The 21,881-nt window shown below is 39.0% G+C and overlaps 1 protein-coding gene across 6 annotated transcripts in view; it reads left to right on the top strand.

Annotated features, from left to right (window-relative positions):
* Nucleotides 1-21,881, top strand: part of MAST4 (microtubule associated serine/threonine kinase family member 4) — a 519,579-nt gene that overhangs the window by 156,344 nt on the left and 341,354 nt on the right. For all 6 annotated transcript variants that reach the window (XM_081825660.1, XM_081825659.1, XM_081825658.1 and 3 more), the window contains exon 3: nt 952-1,076. In XM_081825660.1, coding sequence (XP_081681786.1) covers nt 952-1,076 — 125 coding nt within the window. The remainder of the gene's footprint in view (nt 1-951; nt 1,077-21,881) is intronic.

Raw genomic sequence — 21,881 nt, 5'->3', positions numbered from 1 at the left:
TTTCTCTTTGCCAATGTGTTTTTTTTTTGGGGGGGGGAAGAAGCGCCCACTTGTTCTTCAATCATTCATGGGATACTTACTGAGCACCTGCTATGGCCAGTCATTATGCTAGTATTAGTGTGAAACACATGAAAATCAAACATGTTTTCTATTTTCGCTGAGCTCCATTGCTGCATGAATATTCATGTCCATCCTAACTCCCTGAAGTCAAGGAACCTTACTTCCTGTGCTTTGGTAACTAGTTTAGTAAACTACATTACTTTGAGGAAGTAATGTAATGCAAATTGGTTCGCCTGTTTGACTGTTAGAGGCACATACACATACATTAGAGTTCAGGGGTGACGTAAATAGCTCCGTGAACCTAGTCTGACATTGATGTCCTGATGTATGCAAATGGATACCACGTGTGTCCTGTGGACATGGTTGGGTGACCACCAGTTCTTCAGAGAGTGAAGCTTTGAGAATGAGGCAGCAGCCCCATTTCACCATGACAGAATTCTAGTTCTTCCTTTTGTTGGTCATGATCTCTACTTTGTCAACTCTTTTCTAGTTGATCTTGAGATCATTTTTCATATTAGATATTTAAAAAGTCCATTTGTAAGTGCAGGTTTACTTCAATGATGCTGAGGATGCTTTGTGTATTTATATGTATCCTCCAGAAGTTCCTGTGGAATAGGCAGAAGTAACAAGATACTTGATCCTGCCCTTGCTGAAAGCTGCCGATGCCAGAGCTGAAGAGGTTTCCTTGGGTATATGTGGGAAATCAGGGTCAGAACTAGGGACTGGATCCCCTGACTTAATTAAAACAATATTCCTCTGGTTGCGATGAAAAAATGTAAGGAGTATGGTAGAAGCAGTAGAGAAGGAATGGCCAAGAAAGGATTTGCCATTCTCACAGAAGTGCTGATGTTCTGCCTGCCACTTACACTGTCTTCTCTTTCACCCCAACAGGGAGGTACCTCCTTCCAAACCCTGTGGCAGGGCAGGCCTGGCCAGCCTCCACGGAGACATCCAACCTCGTGCGCATGCGCAGCCAGGCCCTGGGCCAGTCGGCACCCTCGCTCACCGCCAGCCTGGTGAGTGTCCTCTGCTGGTGTCCATGGTGCCTCGATGTGGTTTCATCTCCCCACCACCCTAGGGACTATTTTAAGTGTATTGAGTTTAACTAGGTTTGAACTTATCCACATTTAACATGAAGCACTGTGAAATTTTTTGCACTGAGTGTGCTAATTTTTTCCAAGTCTCCTCTCCACGCCCCCACCCTCTGTAGTGTTTCTGTTACCTTGACTATCTCCTCTCTTCCCTCCAAAGAAATGAAAATATCTGAGTTTTTCTTAAATATTTTCTTTATTTGAAAATAATTTCAGACTACCAAAAAGTTGGAAGAATATGAAAAATATGTAGAACATATTGATCCAGCTATTAATTTCCTGCCAAATTTGCTTTTTCTCTCTCCTTGGATATAGGCTGAGGTAGATATATACATATGTGTGTATATACGTATCTATGTACACACACTCAGATAACTGCTTGAACTATTTGAGAGTAAGGTGTGTCTCATGGCCCTTTGTTATCACAGTCAGAAATGTTGGTAAATTTATGTTGACTACAAGCCTTTTATCTACTCTCCATTCTGTATTTCATTTTTATCAATTGGCTCAATCGTGTCCTGTGTGGCATTTCTCCTCCAGTGTAGGATTCAATCTAGGGTCATATATTGCATTTAATTGTCCTGTCTATTTTGTCTCTATTAATCTGGAGTTTTTCCACAGCCTTACTTTGTCTTTTATGGCATAGACATTTTTGAAGACTATCCTCCCCTTCCCATTTTTAAAGAATGGAATGTTTCTCCTATTACACGTGCCTGATGTGTCTGATGTTTCCTCTTTGTGAGGTTCACATTTTGCATTCCAGACCAGAATAGGACATGGGTGGTGACGTGTCCTTTCAGGGCTTGCCTTCTGCAGGCCCATTATGTCCCTCATTGTGATGTTAATTCCCCCCCCCCCCCCCACGCACACACAGTCATGGTGTTGATGTCTCCACTGGAGTTAGACTTTTAATCTCACCATCAGTAAACATTCTGAGGGAAGATAAATTTTGGGCCATGCGAACATATTTCTTCCCATCAGAAATTTCCCCTACGTTGCCTTTCCATTGATGATTCTGGCCTGGACCCTTCTTTTTTGTGGTAATTGAAACTGGTCGCGTTATCCCCACCTCAGGACTCTCTCCACATTTACTGGTTGACCCATGGCATCTGTGTTTATGTATTTGTTTGCAGCTTGGCCTCCTGCATTCCTTGTTCACTTCTTCCAGTGTTGATCTTGATTTTCAACCCCGATGCTTCCTAGAATTTTGTTTTCTCCTGGGCCTGTTCCTTCTCTCCTTCATCCTTTGGCACAGCCTAGAAGTCTCTGTTTAAATTATTTTTGGTGGTAGGGTTGTATGTTTTGGGAATAGATTTTAAATATCTTTTACTGATGGAGATGCAAATAATATATTATGGTGCCTTATAATTTTATGCATTAGTAATAAATTAAGTTGGATATTTGAGAATCATTCAATAATGCAGAGAGATTTGATTTAGGTCAGGACTCTAGTCTTACTTTTGCCACTAGATAGCTGTATAAACTTCGGCAAATCACTTAGTTTCTCCTATTTTATCAACTCAGCTGCACCTGCAAGATGAAAAAAGGTATTTAAGCAGTCTCTGGAAATCAACTTTGGAATCCCCTGATTCTACTTCTAGGATAATAAAGATTGTGAAAACAGTGAATAATTATCCCTAAAAAAGTTTCAGAATATTTTATGACTTCAAAATTGACTATGGTCTCTGAACCAAAGTTCATCTTTTTCCTCTCATGAAAATTTTAGGACTTATATTTAAAGGCACAGTTAAAATGATGATAGTTACAGTCAAAATGAAAAAATCATAAAAAATTAGGAAACTTGGGGTGCCTGGGTGGCTCAGTAGGTTGAGTGTCTCCCTTCAGTTCGGGTCATGATCCCAGGGTCCTGGGATCGGGCCTGAGTTGGTCTCCCTGCTCTGCGGGGAGCTTGCTTCTCCCTCTGCTTCTGCCTGCCGCTCCCCCTGCTTGTACTCTCTCTCTCTGTGTCAAATAAATAAATAAAATCTTAAAAAAAAAAAGTTAGGAAACTGAAATCAGGGAAACCTACCAACTAGAAAGTTAAATCAAAAGTGAAAGAACAAAAGTAGGAAAGAAGCTTAAGGGGTCAGTTTAGAAAGTCTACCCAACTAAAACTAGAAACTACAGAAAAAGAATTAATTGAAAACCATTTGCCATCATCCCATCCCCAAGTTCAATGTTACTTTTTCTTCTTGGGGAATTTTATCAAGAGCTTGTTTTACTGAAAGCATTTACTTTTTAAGGAAAGAGGGAAATGCCTCACAATTAGTGATTTTTTTTTTAAACAAGTGCTTTTTGGGTCACTGCAAAATTACTCTTAACACTCAGATAGTAATCCTGTATGTTGATTGCCGAGTAAATGATTCTGATTAAAACAACGCTGTTAAAAGGAATATATCTCATCTAATACTGGTCGTCCCATACTCGGAAATGGATTCATTCATTGGTAAAACACATGTCAGGTGACTTAAATACTTGAGAATGAGATAAAAAGGTAAAGAGAACTATTAATAGAAAACACGAAAGAGTACTCCTCAAAATATGTCTGATGAAATTCTTACCGAAGAGTCGTTTAATTATTAGCTTATCAGTTCTGTGAGTTTTTATACTATTTGCTTGACAGCAAAACTAGAGAAAGTGCTGAAATCCCATAGGCAGCAACTTAAAATAGCACCTGGCACATAACAAGTCTCAAATGTTAGCAGTATTACTACTTCTGTTAGTAACATATTATGGGTAAGCTTGAGTACGGAAGCCAGACTGCAGTTAACCATTCACTCGACAGTGAAGGCTCATCATGTCTTTCCTTCAGAGAAAGACTTCAGAAAAACTCATCATGTCTTTCCTTCAGAGACTTCATTACTTCCTGATGGTAGTCGAAGGAGAACTATTTGCAGACTGTTTGACCAAGTCTTCTCCCCCTGCCCCCCGCCCCCATTCTCTCCTAGTAAGAGCTGTAGCCGCTGGAGGAGAGTTGCCAGGCAGAGCACCATCTTGATTTCCTCATGGTTCTGCTATCTGCCCAGCTTTCTGGGCCATATCGCTTATTTCAATATGTCTCCCAGTGCAGGCTAATGATTTTTTCTGCTTTTGGTACCCTTTGAAGACCATTAATCTGTTTCATGTTTCTTGGATTGGATTACATCTAAATTATCTTACTGATTACAATGAACTATCTCTATAGTGATAGAGAATGATGGTTGAGAGATGAAAATGCCCTCTTAGAACTCTTTTTTTTTCTTTTCCTTCTAAACAAGTGATGTGTCACGTGGTGCACTGAACCGTAGAAAGTGCTTCACTCTGATTCTCTCTCTAGGCCACTATTCTCAACTCCATTGCCCCTGTCTTAGAACTGTAAGTCACCCTTCCTCCTGACAGTGTTTATCCTGGTGCACATTTGTTGTAGTTCTTTGTGTGGGCGCTTTATATCCTCTGCTAGACTGCAAGCTCCTTGAGGGCAGAATTCCTGTCTGCTCTGACTTTGTCCTCCTCACTGCTCCTGGCACAACTCCTTGCACATAGGAGGTATTCAATAAATATTGTTGATGGAATGAATAATTATTCCTACAAAGTGACGGATGACTCTACTTGCAAGGCAAGAGTGATGATGTGATTCTCTGTGCTGTAATGGGTGGTCTAATAAGACTATCCATCTACAACCTCTTTGTTTTTGTTCTGTGTGTATCTTAAATTCGTGATTAGCCATGAAGTCCATGTAATGAACCAGTCTCGTGTAGTTCCACATTGGCTGCTCAAAAAATGTGACAAAATAGTGAAGAGAGGATCACTGTCCACATTCAAGGAAATTCGAATCATATGCTTGTAAGCAGTCATGATGTGGTCACGTTGATTTAAATGTTCTGTTGGCTCATTGGAGAACTAATCTGAAGCAATATGTGTCTTCATGTGTGGAAAAATTGGAAAAACAGGAATCAAAATGTCCACATGACAGCATTACACTTGACAAAACAGAATTTCCTGTTCAACACACCAACAAACATTTCAGAAAAGTACAGACTCTCAACCTGAGAGGTATTCATATGTTAGTAAGATATAAATGAAGGCCTCGTGGTTTAGTAGGTATGAATACTAGTAAATGCATGACCTATAGTGATTTAACTGCCATAGGCAAGCTTGAGGGTAATGCTAACTACCTTCTCAAGGAGGAGATTAATTCCTAGCCTGAAGTATCTAGTTTTCCTTGGCAATGCTAAATGTCATTGTGCTCCTTCTCCCAGACACATTGGGCATTTCAGATAAATGGCATGTTGCCAATTCATCCTAAGTAGCCTGGTAGCTGGCAGAATCCATGCTCAGCCAGTATCCGCCTGCTGGGACACCAGCCGGGAGTGCTGATGAAGTGTCAGATGTATATTTCATATACATTAATCTGAAGAGGGGAAAACTCATTTCTCCATTTGCTTCTCCCATCTTTCTGTCCCTCCCCACACACATGGGTAGTTTATCAAAGAAGTCAGAGTTGTCAGAAGCAGGGGGATTTATACAGATGCTGCTTTCTGGCAAGAAAGATGGAAATTTCAAGAGACAAAAGCAGGACCCGTGGTAACTTATTTTTCTGTAGGAAAATAAGGTTGTAAGCCTTGATGATTAAAGTTTAAAAATAGTATATGTGGCCATCATATGAAATCCTCACTTCTTTTGTACTTCGGAGGAACGGATAGATGGCAGAAACATAGTGAAAACTAGTTGACAGTGTTTTTCTCCAATTTTCTCTTTGATTAGGAACGTGAGCTTCATCTGCTTGGTGTGTGGGAACCTCCCCATATCACATTTTTTCTTGTTGAGGTCTTCCTTGACCATTTGTTTGAAACTGCTCCCCACACTGCAGGCTGTACACCCTGCTTTTCTCTATAGCTTTATCCCCTTTCAGTATAGTACACAATTTAGTTTATTACTTTATTACGTATCTCTTAATCACTCTAATGAAAAATTCATGACAGTAGAGAGATTCTTCCTGTTTTCCCTGCTGTCTTCCCAGGGCCTAGAATAGTGCTGACACAGAGTAGGTGCCCATTGAAGACCTGATGAATGCATAAACAAATGTTATTTCCTTTCTATACATTTCTAGGGCCCTAGAATGGACTCTTGTTTCTTTTTGTTTGCTTATTTTTAATCTGTGGTTAACGTTTTAGGTTTAGCCTAATCAAGAAGCTAATCTTCAAGCCAGAGACCAATTCACTATGGAAACTATATTCAAGAGTTAAACTACAGTGGTTAAGTTGGAAAAAGGGATTTGTGGGGTAGGGAACAAACTGGTTAAGAGATGAGCTCCACTCTGTAGCACTTACTTGCTGTGTAAGCCTTGGTTTATTCATCTATGAAGAGGGGTCATGGTTGTAGTAACCTCGTAAGGTTGTTGTGAGGATCACATGAACCAACTCATGGGCAGTCCTTTGCCCCGTGCTTGTTACCTAGGAAATGCTGGTGTTGATGTACCTGGTGTTTATCAGAATAGTGTTTCCTCGGGGTTGTCAGGCTTAGCGGAGGTGGTATTATTAGAAGGGAGGGAAATGAGCCCTTTCTCTCAGATCACCAGCTAGGAGCAGTAGTATAACCTTTTTTGTCCTTCCTGTGTGATGGTCAACCAGCTTATTGCTTGCTTCCTCATTTTGACTCAGTACTCACCAACCTGACACACTGGAATATACTTTCTAGAATAGCTAACATTTTTGAAGGGGGGGAAGTGCTTTCAAATAATGTTTTTCAACTTTTAATATTAGATTCAGTGGTGTAATTTCATGTTTCTTCAGTCGCCCTCTTTTGACATAGTATCCATTTATTTTAATGAAAAAATTATGTTTCATGATGTACTATAAATATTAAGACCCAAATTATTTAAACTGTAATATATTCAAAGAGCCTTGATGAATATTCATCTTTTCCATTTGCACAAATGCATTATGAAGAGTCAGGGAGAATTCACCAAATGTATGCAAAAGTGCATTTTTCCTTTTTAATTCATTCAGAATGCACTGGCATCATGTCAGCATTTATTTAGGGTACAGACTTTATTTGCAGTCATTTAATATTATATCAATACTTCATTAGCCTTATAGCTCAAAACAAAAACCTGAGCCAAAGTCCAATTAGTTAACTCTGAGAGAGTATCCGTTAAATATTGATGTAGGAACAGTTTGAATGCCCTTGGATAAATGGCTTAACAAAAGTTGTGGAATGCAACTATGAGTTCGCGTTCTACTTAGCCTTTGTGACTCAATTTAAAGACTGCAGCATATTCCAATGTGTGGATTTCTCAAAATTTCTTCCTTTAGGTCATTTCCAAGTTTTTCCTATTGCAGATAATGGTGATGAGCAGGCTTTTAATAACTCCTTGTTCACCTCTAATTATGTTTTTAGGGTAACTTCTTGGAGTGGAATCACTGTGGCAAAAGATATTAGCACTATGGAAGTTCTCTGTACTTCTGCTAAATACTGTTTCTATAGACGCTGTTCAGATTTATACATTCATATATTGAGAAAGTGCATCTCACTACCCCGTGGCCAGCAGTCAATATTGTCTTCTTAAAAACAAACAAACAAAAAACAACTTTGCTAGTTTATTACGTGAAATACTTACTTACTCCTTTAAATCTGTTAGATTTTTAGTGAAGTTGGTAAGGTTATTGGATGTGTTGATTACACCTAAGCCTCTGGATAAAGCAAATAGGAAGTTAGGGTTATCTAAGCTTCTTCCTGCAACTTCTTCCTTCCATTCCCTAAATCAGCTTCCCATACCAACTGATGGTAACCTGTGTTGCTCTTGGGGTATAAGAACTCCTGAGTGTGATTACAGTGTTATGTAGCTGAAGGCATTATTCCGTAGTTCAGAATTTTTTTTCATCTGGAAAATAGTCATCTCAATTGTGAAATTGTGCCTTCAGCTGTGGACATTATAATCAGAGTCTCCAGAGTGCTTGTACTCCAGGAGTAATACATCTCCTAGTTATTACCCTCTGAGCTAGGTTCTATTTATAGTGAAGGGATAAATTTTCATAACTCAGTGCTGGAATAGCCATAGGGAGCCCTGAGCAGATTATTATAGGTCAGGCCTAATCCATGAAGATAAATCTCATTATAGGCTCACCTGGGCCCATCCACAGAGTAGCTGGTTTAACATGAGTCTGTAAATCAAAGATCAGATTAAAATCAAACTATAAAATCCTTGTCATAATCCCAACTACTGCCTCTGTGAAGAGATATTCCAAATGTGCCTCCTTACTCTAACATGCTTAGATGCCGTGAGAATAATTAGCAGAAAAACACATGTGGAGTTCATTGTGATTCAGTCTATTAATGAATGAAAAACTACTATGTATTTCGCAGGTGGAGGGGGGGATTTTTTTCTAAGATGAAATTGCAGCCAGAAGTAGTCACTGAAAACTTCCCCTTTCTCTTCCTGATATTTGCAAAGATGAAAAAATAGTCCTTACCTTACTTAATATGTTGTCCTTCCTGGGAAGGATGGGGTACCTGCCAAAGTGGCTGTCTGTGTGGGGATGCCCAGACAGACTGGTCAAGTATGGACTGGCTGTTATCAAAGGCATTTGAGTGTAAGTGGAATGAATGGTGACCATAAATACCTTGGGGGATTTAAAGAGTAGAAATGCATGCCCTGTTATCATCATAGAGGGGATTTAAATGAATTTACAGCAGTGACGCCGTGTGTGTGTGTGTGTGTGTGTGTGTGTATTAGTGCATGTGTATGTTAAAACTTCGGTTTCATTTATTACCCTCTTACCCAACTGGCATAGCTGTTTAGGAGCTGGTCAACCTGTTCACCAAGCATTATGAGATGATCCAGGGAATGCCAAGTCTTGCCACCTCAGCTGTCTGATTCCCCACTGGATTTTTTAGCACCAAGGGTACTCCTTGATATGTATTTAGTACTTAGATAATGGTTGTTCAGTAATAAATGTTTAGGAGGTCTCAATTAAAAGAACCTTGAGTTTTCTGAGGCTCCTGTCATTCTGCTTCCTGGAGCCCAGACTAGTTGAATTGCTAGGCTCTCAAAGATTTGATTGACCTCTGTGTCTGAGGAGGCGATCCACATAAAGGCGGTAAAGCAGTTGCAGCTGCCATCATGGCTGTGTCCCTTGGTTCACTGGTGGACAGGTGGCACAGTCGTGGACCCCTGGTATGACGCAGCTTGTCCTTTTGCTCCCCTGGTAAAACGTGAGCACTTGGTTATTTGCTGTCTCATTGTCAAAAGGATTCTGCCACCCTGGAAAAGCCAGCGAGCCCATAGTAATTAGACAGTGGTTTGGGGCGGGGGGAGGGTATGAGGACGGAACATTTCCTTTCTGGGAAAAAAATGAAAAATTATCATTTAATAGGCTTCTTAGGAAACTTTTGGTTTTCGTGGTTCTGGAAAAGCCTGCATGTTTTGATACTTTTCCTACTGTATTTTTCTAGATAGACTTTCAGGGCTAGTGGAATGAGTAGTATTGGTGAGAGTACATTTATTTCATTGGCACCTGAAGTATCAATCTAGCATTGGATTCTGAATCTGTGTATATTTCATTACATTTATTAGTTAATTGACTATTAATGGAGTTCCAATTGTACAATTAGTAATAAAACCTATATAAAAAAAATAGAAGAAGGAAAGCTTCCAAACACATCCTACGAGGCCAACATTTCCCTGATACCAGAACCAGGCAAAGACACCACAGAAAAAGAAAACTATAGGCCAGTATCCCTGATGAACATAGATCTAAAAACCCTCAAAAAAAAAAGAGCAGGGGCACCTGGGTGGCTCAGTTGTTGGGCGTCTGCTTTCGGCTCGGGTCGTGATCGCAGGGTCCTGGGGTCGAGCCCCGCATTGGGCTTCCTGCTTCTCCCTCTCCTGCTCCCCCTGCTTGTGTTCCCTCTCTTGCTGTGTCTCTCTCTGTCAAATAAATAAATAAATCTTAAAAAAAAAAAAAAAGAGGAACCACATTCAGCAATACATTAAAAGGATTAATTCCTGGGATGCAAGGGTGGTTGAATATTCCCAAATCAATCACCATGATACATCACATCAACAAAACAAAGGATAAAAATTATATGATCATCTCAACAGATGCAGAAAAAGCATTTGACACAATTCAGCATCTGTTGATAATAGAAAAAAGACTTCCAGCAAAGTGGGTTTAGAGGGAACACACTTCAACATAATAAAGGCCATATATGAAAAACCCACAGTCAACATCATACTTAATGATGAAAAACTTGAGAGCTTTTGCTATAAGGGCAAGAACAAGATAAGGATGTCCACTCTCACCACTTTTATTGAACATGGTACTGGAAGTCCTAGCTACAACAATCAGACAGGAAAAAAAAGTCATCCATATTGCTAAGGAAGAAGTTAAACTGTCACTGTCTGCAGATGACATGATATTGCATAGAAAACTCTAAAGACTGCACCAAGAAACTGTTAGAAGAAATAAATGAATTCAGTAAAGTTACAGGATATAAAATTAATACCCAGATGTTGGTAGCATTTTTATATCCTATTAACAAAGCAGAAAGGGGAATTAAGAAAACAATATCATTCACAATTGCACCAAGAAGAACAAAATACTTAGGAATAAACGTAACCAAAGAGGTAAAAACTATAAAACATTGATGAAAGAAATTGAAGACAACATAAGCAAATGGAAAGATATTTAATGGATTGGAAGAATTAATATTGTTAAAATGTTTGTACTCCCCAAAGCAATCTACAGATACAGTGCAATCCCTATCAGAATACCAACAGCTTTTTTTTTTTTTTTTTTTTTTTTTACAGAACTAGAACAAATTATACTAACATCTGTATGGAATCACAAAACACCCCAAATAACCAAAGCAATCTTGAGAAAGAAGAACAAAGCTGAAGGTGTGACAATTCCAGATTTCAAGATACACTACAAAACTGTAGTAATCAAAATAATATGGTACCAGCACACAAGTGGAACACATAGATGAATGGAACAGAATAGAAAGCCCAGAAGTAAACCCATGCTTCTTTGGTCAGTTAATGTAAGACAAAAGAGGCAAGAATATACAACAGGGAAAAGACAGTCTCTTCAACAAATGGTGCTGGGAAAACTCAACAGCTACGTGCCAAAGAATGAAACTGGATCAAAGCTTTCTTACACCATATACAAAAATAAACTCAAAATGGGCTAAAGACCTAAATGTGGGTTAAAGACCTAAGTGTGAGACCCCAAACCATAAAAATTCCAGAAGAGAACACAGGTAGTAATGTCTTTGACATTGGCTATAGCAACAATTTTCTAGATATGTCTCCTGAGGCAAGGGAAACAAAAGCAAAAATAAACCATTGGGACTACATCAGAATAAAAAGCTTTTATACAGTGAAGGAAACCATCAACAAAAGAAATTTGAGTTTGGTTCTTGGTTCTTTTCTTGGAAAAGATATTGGCAAATTATCCATTAAAGGGTTAATATCCAAAATGCTTAAGAACTTAACACCAAACAAAACAACAACAAAACAAAACCAATACAAATACTGTGATTAGAAGTGGGCAGAGGACCTGAATAGACATTTTTCCAAAGAAGATGCACAGATGGCCAACAGACACATGAAAACATGCTCAAGATCATCACTCGTCATCAGGGAAATGCAAATCAAAACTATAGTGAGATCATCTCACACCTGACAGAATGGCTAAAATCAAAACCACAGGAAGGTAATAACGTATTGGTGATGATGTGGAGAAAAAAGAGCCCTCGTGCTCTGTTGGTGGGAATTGGTATAACCACTGTGGAAAACAGTATGGAAGTTCTTCAAAAAATTAAAAATAGAACTACCATATGATCCAGTAATTCCACTACTGGGTATTTATCCAAAGAAAATGAAAACACTAATTCAGAAAGATACCATGCCACCCCTATGTTTATAGCAGCATTATCGACCAACAGCCAAGATCCAGAAGCACCCCCCACCACACACACACTCAGCCATAAAAAAGGTGAGATCTTCCCATTTTTGACAGTGTGGATGGACCTGGAGGGTATTATACAAGTGAAGTAGTCATTTGTGGAGTCTAAAAACCAGAACAAATGAATAAACAAACAAAAAACAGAATCAGACTTATAAATACAGAGAACAAAGTGATGGTTACCAGAGTTCCGGGAGTTGGGGGGAGGGGCAACATGGGTGAAGGGGAGTGGCGGATACAGGCTTCTAGTTATGGAATGAGTAAGTCATGGGAATAAAAGGCAGAGCATAGGGAACATAGTTGATAATAGGGTATTCGTGTTTTGTGGTGACTGATGGGCACTACATTTGTGGTGAGCCATAGTATAATGTATTGAGAAGTTAAATCACTATCTCATGTACCTGAAACTAATGTAACATTGTGTGTCAACTCTACTCAGAAAAATATTAGAAGAAAACCTTACATGAAAAAGATGTGACACATAGTCTTTTTTAAAAGGAGCTTCAAAGCTGGCTGAAATGAGACGTGAAAAATCAGAGAGCAAAATAGAAGGAAACAATGTGTTGGATAGTGTGCAGCTGTGAGAATTTATAGATCTAGAAGAATGAGATGGGCTACAGATCTCTAGCAAGTATCTTTAAGCAAACTTCAAGGTGTAGTGGAATTACGTACATAGTGGAATGGGGTGGGAGTGGTAGATAAAAGTGGACAGTATGGTGTGAATAGCGATGTTTTTTCTTAGTATAATGTTTCTAGAATAGTCATGGAGGGCAAAGGACCACATGAAAACCCAGAGGCTCATGACTATCAGTGACAGAATGATTTCTGGTTTAATGCAAACCCTGCAAGACCACCACCATCTGTTTGTAAGAAGAATGTGCTTTTTACTTAGGAGATCTCCCAGATGCAAAGTCTATTATCTGCAGGGATTTTAGCCAAAAGGAAATAAGTCTTCATTTTTGTTGGATTCATGGCTAGATGGTAATAATGCCTTACTGAGTTACAGCTTTTCTTTGTGAACTGATACTGTGACTTTATTTTTAAGGGAAGAATAGGGCATGTGCAATTTTAACTTGGCTATTTGTGATCTCTTAAATACTTGATTGTTCAGGGCAATTGTTTGTGTAAGTTTATGTCAGGGTTTTTTTGTTTTTGTTTTTGTTTTTGTTTTATTCCTAGACACAAGTAGTGATAGATTTTAGCCTCATAAATAATATGAATCGATGATATCATTTTGTCCACTTTTTATATAGCTCTGATTAAAAACTCATTAAACTTTAAGGAACTTTTCTGTTTCTTCTATTTTCTGGAAAACATCCATTCCATTGACAGATTTGTGTGATGGAAGGTCATGGAGTTTTCATCTTTAAGTGCTTCCATGCATATTTCTTCTTTTTGTCTGACTACTGCCGGTCTGTCCTTAAGCACATGGACTTTCTCTTCCAGGAAGCCCTCCTTGACATCTCTCCCCACCCCAGTCTTCTTTCAATTATGCATATCTGCACCAAAGCGTTTGTCACATAGGACTGTAAGGGTCTCTTTGCTTGCCTTCCCCTCCTTCCCTTTTCATCCCCAAATGGTGTGATTACCTAAAAGGCCCAGGGTACTAATCTGAGGCTGATAAAGATGTGAGCCTAGAATATTTCATGGAATGGGCTTTCCACTAAATGAAATATGAGCTTATGTTGGGTATGTCCATGGCACCTCTCTGAGCCTTGTTTCTGAAAATGAATTCTGGAATTGGAGAAGTTTATGGATGGAACAGACCCTGGGTCACCCCTCTCCTCTTGCCTAGAGAGATTGTGCACTACAGTGTCCTTTATCTAAATTGTGTTCGTTTTTTATAAGCCCTTGATTTAGAATTTAATTACTGTAGGCAGTGGAATGTTTAAGAGCATGAGCTCCAGAGCCAGGCTGCCTACGTTGGAATCTAGAGTTTACTACTTAATAGTTGTGTCCCCTTGACCAAGGAGCATAACCTTCCTGTGACTCTGAAAAATGGGAATATTAACGGTGTCCATCTTATGTGGTTGTTGCTGGAATCAAGGAGCACATCGGAAGAGCACAATAGTGTTAACTGGTACCTAAGTTCACATATTTATTAAACCAGGGAACATAAGTTTTACTGAATGCTTATCTGAAATTTATGATTTAAAGAAGTGATGAAACTGGCCTGGTAAAGATAAGTTTGTCTCTGATTATTTTCAGGTAACTCCAGGTCTACTCTATATTCTCTAGGATAATTTGTAATACATGAAGTTTGTTTGAAATTAAAAGTTAAGAGAAAGTGTAAATTGTCATTTTTTTTTTTAGATTTATTTATTTTAGAGAGAGAATATGCACGCAAGCAGGGGAAGGGTCAGAGGGACAGGGAGAAGCAGACTCCCCACTGAGCAGGGAGCCTGATGTGGGGCTTGATCCCAGGACCCCAAGACCATGACCTGAGCCGAAGGCACACACTTAACTGACTGAGCCACTCAGACGCCCCTGTCAATTGGCATTTTCAACATGAAATAAACTTCTAGGGATGATACCATCAAATAAACAAAAGTAAAGGGCAACCAGAAAAAGGAAACCCCAACTACTTTTTTTTTTTTTTTTCCATTTCCCTCATTAGATTATACAAAAGACTTACCAGGATCTTGGTCTTCATGCATAGTCTTTTTTTTAAATACATGACTTGCTTTCTTTTGAGTTGACTTTATTTATTTATTTATTTTTACTTTTTAAAAAAAGATTTTATTCATTTATCTGAGAGAGAGAGAGCATGCGTGCAAGCACAATGCTGGGAGGGGCAGAAGGAGAGGGAGAAGCAGACTCCCTGTTGAGCAGGGAGCCTGACTCTGGGCTTGATCCCAGGACCCTGGGATCATGACCTGAGACAAAGGCAGCCACTTAACCAAATGAGCCACCCAGGCACCCCTGAATTAACATTTTGTATACTTACTACAGTACCTTTGTATCTGGATCTTTGGTATACCGACATCTATTCTAAGATACTGTTGATTTTGCCATCACTTTTTGCCATGGCCAAATTTCACTATCGTTTATGCAGATGTAACAAAGAGAATGCCTGTTGGGCTTCAGGTATTTTTGCCATCTCACTCCATCAGTGAAGCATTTTTGAATGTGCATCCCTACTATGTGAATATATTTTAAAATGATTTACATGTACTTAAAGGTCGTATTAAAAAAGCAATTTAACACACCTGTGAATCTTTACTAGGCAACTGTTAGAACATTTATTGTAGGGTTTTAGCAGGGGTCTAGAGGCAGCTCCGTTTGCCAACTTTAACCATTTAGCTGCCATGCCATGGAGAAGTCCCAGGTGTCCCGGGGTTGGTGATGGGTGAGATAGAGTGTACACGGAGTGCTTGAGGCAGTATTTTAGCCATCAGAACTGGTGTATATTGGCTGAGCGTCAGCCTGAATATCAACTTAGGAAATGGACTAAAGCCAACAAAAAAGAAGAAACACGGAAAATGGCAACCGATACTCTAATAGTTTTTCCCTAAATTCCATTTGATTATATGTACCCCTGGACTGTCCATATTCCACTTTGTAGAATCTTGGAATAAACTATAATGTCTTCCTTCTTAAACCTGCTACTGTAGAATTTTATTGATTAAATGATGTTTTGAATGTTCAGTGAGGCTGCCTTTTCTCTTTGGGAAGAGTTTATTTTATTTTACTTGTAAGTGAAAGGAATAGCAGATCTTTGCTACACATGTCATTAACTGCCACTAAATTGACACAAATGTTGACAGTTACTGTGAGAACTGTTTCAAAGCTAATTATGCTAATTAGAATGTAACATACCAGTAATTGCATGTATTCAGACATCATACCATCACTTTTTGTGTTTTATTCTCCAGATGTAAGACATTCATTCATTTGTTGCTTGAAAAGCTACAGAATTATAGCTAAGATAACAAATAATTGCCAGCAAATAAAATTGGTTCTTTAGAAATGTGCTCTAATTGGTTAGCTATGTAAAAGACAGAAACAAATGTTAGCATGTTAAGCATATAAATTGGGAGCATTGCTTATGAAATCCTTAGTTTTGGGCTTTTCATTTAAATAAGCCTTCTTACTGCAATTAATATTATCGTTTGGTTTATGACCCTTAAAAATACATTCCCTTTCAGCATTTCTTGGAGTTCTAATTTAGCTTTCTTATACATGTTAGATGATTTGCAATTTAGATTTTAATTTGATTTCCATTCTTTAAAATACCATTTTTCTTGTATTTCATTTTTATTTAAAGCATGATTCTCTGTATTCGTAGAAGCTAGGCATAAACGACTAGAAAAATCAAGCCCTTAAGTGAGCCCAGAACATAAAACATTTTAATACGAATTTCACATAACTAAACTAAGTATTTGAGAGTCCAACCAAGGATTTATGGCTGTTTGGAACCAAACTTTATGGGACATAGTGTTCCTAATTTACCCTCTCTTACAGTTCTTTTAAAAATAACATTTCTTTTGTTGATTTAAAATCATCAGCATTTCTTACATATGTAGAGTGTTATATACATGTTCCCCTGATAATTTTAGGACCATATCTACCTGAAGAGACAGTTTCGGTCTCTGTAGTTTTTTAGAGTTTTGAGTATATTTTTTTTCTCAAAAAAGTTTTGATATGAGTATTTCTCTTGTAATTGGAGTGTGTGGGTTCCCCCCCGCCAACCGCGACCCACATAAATCAGCCGAACACTTGCAGAACCGTGACCTTAATTCCATAGGACTTGAAGCATCTATACCCTTGGTAAACTCATAATCTGGCTTTGGTATGTTGTGCTCAGAAGGGAAGAACGTTTCTTTTAAACCCCTCTTATAACGATCGCTGCGTAATTCTGCTGGCAGTTGCTGTGTTTTACCTACTTTTTGCTAAGATTTTTGTTCAGCATTTGGAAGCTCCTGTTATCCTTAGTATACAGGTCCTTTGTCTTGGTTTATTTACCAACTTTAAAAGATAGCAGATGATGAAAAAGACTGACGTGTTTGGGGTTGGGAAACTTAGGACTGAATTCTAGTACCTGGCTCTGTAATTTTGGGCAATTATCACTTAACTTCATTGTGCCCTGGTGTCTTCGTTAGTAAAATGAGAATAGTTAATCCTGACAGCATTTGTTGTAACAATTCAGGGATAAAACATAATGTACATCAGAACTGCTAAGTATTAGGCTTTTTTTGTGTACTTCTCTATTTCTGGGCTTCTCTTTCTTGTAATTGGTCTATTTGTCTATTTCTGTGCCTGTATCACACTTTCTTTATTCCTTTAACTTGATAACAAGTCTTATTATTAACTGGTCGAGAAAGGTTCTTTATGTCATTGTTGTTCTTTAAGAGTGTTGGCTGTTTTGGCATGTTTATCTTCTGTATAAATTTACTTGTGAAGTTCTGCAAGCTAATTAGATTTTGATTAGAATTACATTAACTCCAGAGATCAATTTGGGAAATTGATAGTTTTATGACATTGAGTTTTACTATTCTAGAGCATAGTATATTGCTCTGTTTACTTAGGGCTCTTTAAATGTTCTTATCTACAGAATGAATTTGTATATCCTTTATTAGATTTACTCTTAGGAATTTTAAATAACATCCTTTAAAAATAAACATGTATACCTGTTTGCTAATGTCTGGAAATTGAATTGGCTTTTGCATATTTTTAAATTAATCGACCTTACTAATTCTTACTGATTTTTACTTATCTATAGATTTGGGGGATGGCAGTTTTTTGTAGACAATATAGGCAATGATGATCTGCAGATAATAACAGCTTTTTTTTCTTCCTTTTCCAGTCTTTATAGATTTTTATTTCTCTAAAAGTCTTAAATCACTAACCAGGACATCCAGGATTATGTGGAAAAGAAGTGATCACATGCATTCTTTTTCTTAAACACAAAGAGAGCATTTTGAACATTTCATATTAAGTATAATGAATGCTTTGATTTTTTTTTTTCTTTTTTAGAAGCTCTTTATCAGGTGAAGAATTTTTTTTTTGTTCTTTTTTTAAAGTATCTCGCTTTTTTTTTTTTGCCTTTGTTGTTATTGATCTGACATTTTTGAAAAAAATGCAACATTGTCATGACAAATAGCTTTAAAAAATACATTTATACAGTCAGTTTTCTAGTATTTTGTTTAGGATTTTGCCATTTGTGTTTATTAGTGGTATTAGCTTATAGTTTTCCTTTCTTGTATTGCCTTTGTTAGGTTATGTTAGCTCAACAAAGCGAATTAGGAATGTATCAGTCATTCCTTTAACCCTACCATAATGCTGGTTAATAAGCCACAGTTTCTCAATGGCATTTGTCAGTAGTATTTATTTCTCACTGTGGGTCTGTGGGTTGGCTGGGGTAGCTGCTTTAGATGTGAGTGTTGGGTTGGCTTGACTTAAATCTAATCTGTAGGTAAGGGTCCTGTCTGCTCTTCATGGATTACCATGGGACCCAGGAATAAGGGGAACACTTGTCTGTAGAACGGTTTTCTCATGCTGGAGGTTGGCAGCTTCTAGAGAGATGAGCAGGAGCAGTGCTTAAGGATTAGGCTTGAAACAGCCATAGTGTCCCTTCTATCTGTTGGTGAAAGCAAGCCACATGATTAAACCCAGCCTCAGTAGGAGAGCAGAAATATTTGCTAAACAACAATTTTATCTATTACAAGAAAAGTTCCTTCTTTTTCTAATCTCTGGAAGAGTGTGTAACAGTGGATTGATTTCTTTCTTGACTGTTCTGAATTGCAGTATGGACCTGACTGATATGCTGGTATCATACTGGTATGCTAAAAAGCAGTATGGACCTGACTGATAATTTCTTTTCTGGGGCACTTTTGACTGAGTAAACTTTTTTAATGGTTATTAGGCTGTTAAGATTTTTAATTTCTTCTTGAGTCATTTTGGTGTTTTGTAGTATTGTGTGAATCTGATTGTTGTGTTCGAAAATCATGTTTATGGCATGGCAGCTGTAGTTTTGACTCCTTTCTCATTCTTATTGTTTAGACTGAGGTGCCTGGGTGGCTCAATCTCTTCAGTGTCCGACTCTTGACTTTGGCTCAGGTCATGATCTCAGGGTCGTGAGCCCTGCGTCAGGCAGCACACTCAGTGCAGAGTCAGCTTGTCCCTCCTTCTGCTCCTCCCCCCACTCGTGAGCGCACATGCACTCTCTCTCTCTCAAAATAAGTAAATAAATAAATAAATAGGGGCGCCTGGGTGGCTCAGTTGGTTAAGCGACTGCCTTCGGCTCAGGTCATGATCCTGGAGTCCCGGGATTGAGTCCCGCATCGGGCTCCCTGCTCGGCGGGGAGTCTGCTTCTCCCTCTCCCGCTCCCCCCTCTTGTGCTCTCTCTCTCTCTCACTCTCTCTCTCAAATAAATAAATAAAATCTTAAAAAAAAAAAATAGTCAATCTTAAAAATATTATTTGTGTATTCTCTCTCATGCTTTCCCCCCCTTTGTCAGTTTTGCCAGAGGTTTGCCCATATTAACTCATTTTGAATGGCTCTGAATCTCATGTCATGCATGGAAAGGTATTTCTTCTTTGCAGATTCTAACAGTTTATCTCCTATTTTCTTTTATGGGTTAATTTTTAATGTTTCAATCTGTAGTCTGTTTGGAACTTATTTTTGTTGAGGAGTAAAAGAGCAATTCAGCCTACTACTCTTTTTCCCAGTGGCTAGCTAGTTTTTCCAGCACTATTACCAAACAGCTTCTTTCCCCCCTAATTTGTAATACCACTTTTAGCATACACCAAATTCCCAAGTACATTATGGGTCTATTTCTTGGCTCTGTTATGTTCCTTTGCTTTGTCTTCTTGTATTTATATCATATAATCAAATTCCTCTAGTTTCATGCTATTTTTAACATCTAATAGGGCTGGTGGGGAGCCTCCTAACTCTTGTAGTTAACATTTATTTGCAATTGCATTTAAAAGACTGTCCCTCATTTTAACATTTTTTTCTATCTCTGGAAATAACTTCCTCATTTTCTTTGAAAACCAGCGAGAGGGAAAAAAATCATCCCTTGTGAAAATATTACACATCTGTTCCTTTTAGAACTCATAGTTGCAGTGGGGGGAGAAATCGTTTATTCTCTTGTCAGGTGTCCATGTCAGCCTCCTGGCCTGTGCCCTGTGCCGCATTGGGGCACCATTTACTGAGACTTGAACGTGCAAAGTTCTGGTGGAGTGGTGTGACACATAACCCTGGACCTTGCTGCTCTCTGGAATGGGGCTCCCTGATGATGGCTGCCACCAGCCTAAGCAACTGGAGCCTGCCAGTAGCAGGTCTCCAAAGGCTGGGGGTCTTTCCAGAAACAGGGGTTGGGAATGCGAGGTCCAGCATTCCCTCTACATGTGGAGAAGCTCCTCCTTGGCCAACCTCAGGGGCTCCTCCTTTGATTTCATGAAGGAAGTGACCACGTTAGCTTATAGCTTGCAGTTGTGAAATCGGAAGGCCACCCACACTCCCACACTAGCTATAGAGATGTCCTCTGCTATAGAAACTTTTCCTTGGTGGCAGCATCAGAAGAGACAACAAAAGAAGTGAAACGTTAATGACTGCACCACTTTGCTGGCTTGAGCTGTTTTCCCAAACTGTCGTTTCTCTGAATCATTCAAAACATCCTCTGCCCCTTGTGCTAAAGGCAAGGGATGTGCTCAAAGGGGGATGGGCGCTGACAGCACTCGAGGAATAATTCCCCGCATCCATCAAACCTGACAACCCTTGGATTCCTCGCCCTGTCGGAGGCAGACGCTGGAGCAGGATTGAATGGTCCCCACTTGTCTGGCATTTTAAACAAATCTGAATTTGATATGAAATTCACTGCATGCAGCTAAAGTTGCTGGTGGCAACAGTTCTCACTAAAGTCCTAAGCTTAGAGCCTGTCCCACAAGGCAGAAGGATGTGCCGGACATGCGTCTGAATTACGCCCATCGCCTAAGCCTGTCAGTGCCGAAAGCTCTTCATTAAGAGGGAAAGGTTAGGAATCCAATATCAGGGCAAATGAAGCCACATCTCTGGTCTGCTAGAACTTTACCTTTCCATCCCTGGAGTCTTAGATTGGGTAGATCTATTAGGAAATTCAGGATTAGATGACTTCTGTGCTCTTGATTTTTTATTCTAAAAAGAGTTTATTTTTGTATCGTAAGATGATAAATTCCCATAGAACATTTAAAAAAAAATTCTTAAAGGTAGGGATAAAAATTGTGCATAATATACAACCATTCTTAACTTGTTTTCTCTAAATATAGATTTTTTTTTCAAGTCTCCTGGTAACTTGTGATAGCTTATAGGCATTCTTTAAATTGCTTGCATCTCTTGTTTCCCCCACGATGTCAGTCTTGGGCTGGTTACCTGTCTGATTTTTAATTTCTCCCTTTGGTTTCTTTCTGCCTGTTTTCCTTTTCTGTAGTTTGTAACTCTGAGAGTGGAAGTCTGAAGGTGTTTATGTCTCAGAGGGTGCTAGCCCTTTGTCCCGGGGGCCACCTCTGACCGTTGGTACCCATCTTTTATTCATGTGATCTGTTCCCTCTTGTTCTCCTAGTTCCTTGTGCCCCACTCTGCCATCACAGAGGAGTGTACATCCTTATGCTCCTGGGAATTGTGGAGCTGAAGGCTCTCTGTTTGTCTGGCATTTCCTCCTTGCCTGCCCTCTCCTCAGACAAGGGGGCACCTGGTTTCTGGAAGAACGTGTCCCTCAGGCAGCTGCCTCCCTAAGCCTGTGAAGTCCTCTGCTTCTCCTGCCATCAGTCCTTTTGTGTTGGCTGCACTGCTATGAAAGCC

The sequence above is a fragment of the Leptonychotes weddellii genome, chromosome 7, assembly GCF_054177405.1.
Source record: "Leptonychotes weddellii isolate Sample4059 chromosome 7, ASM5417740v2, whole genome shotgun sequence".
Taxonomy (NCBI): domain Eukaryota; kingdom Metazoa; phylum Chordata; class Mammalia; order Carnivora; family Phocidae; genus Leptonychotes; species Leptonychotes weddellii.
Note: the sequence above shows the minus strand (reverse complement) of the source record. Positions and strands in the feature narration are given on the sequence as shown.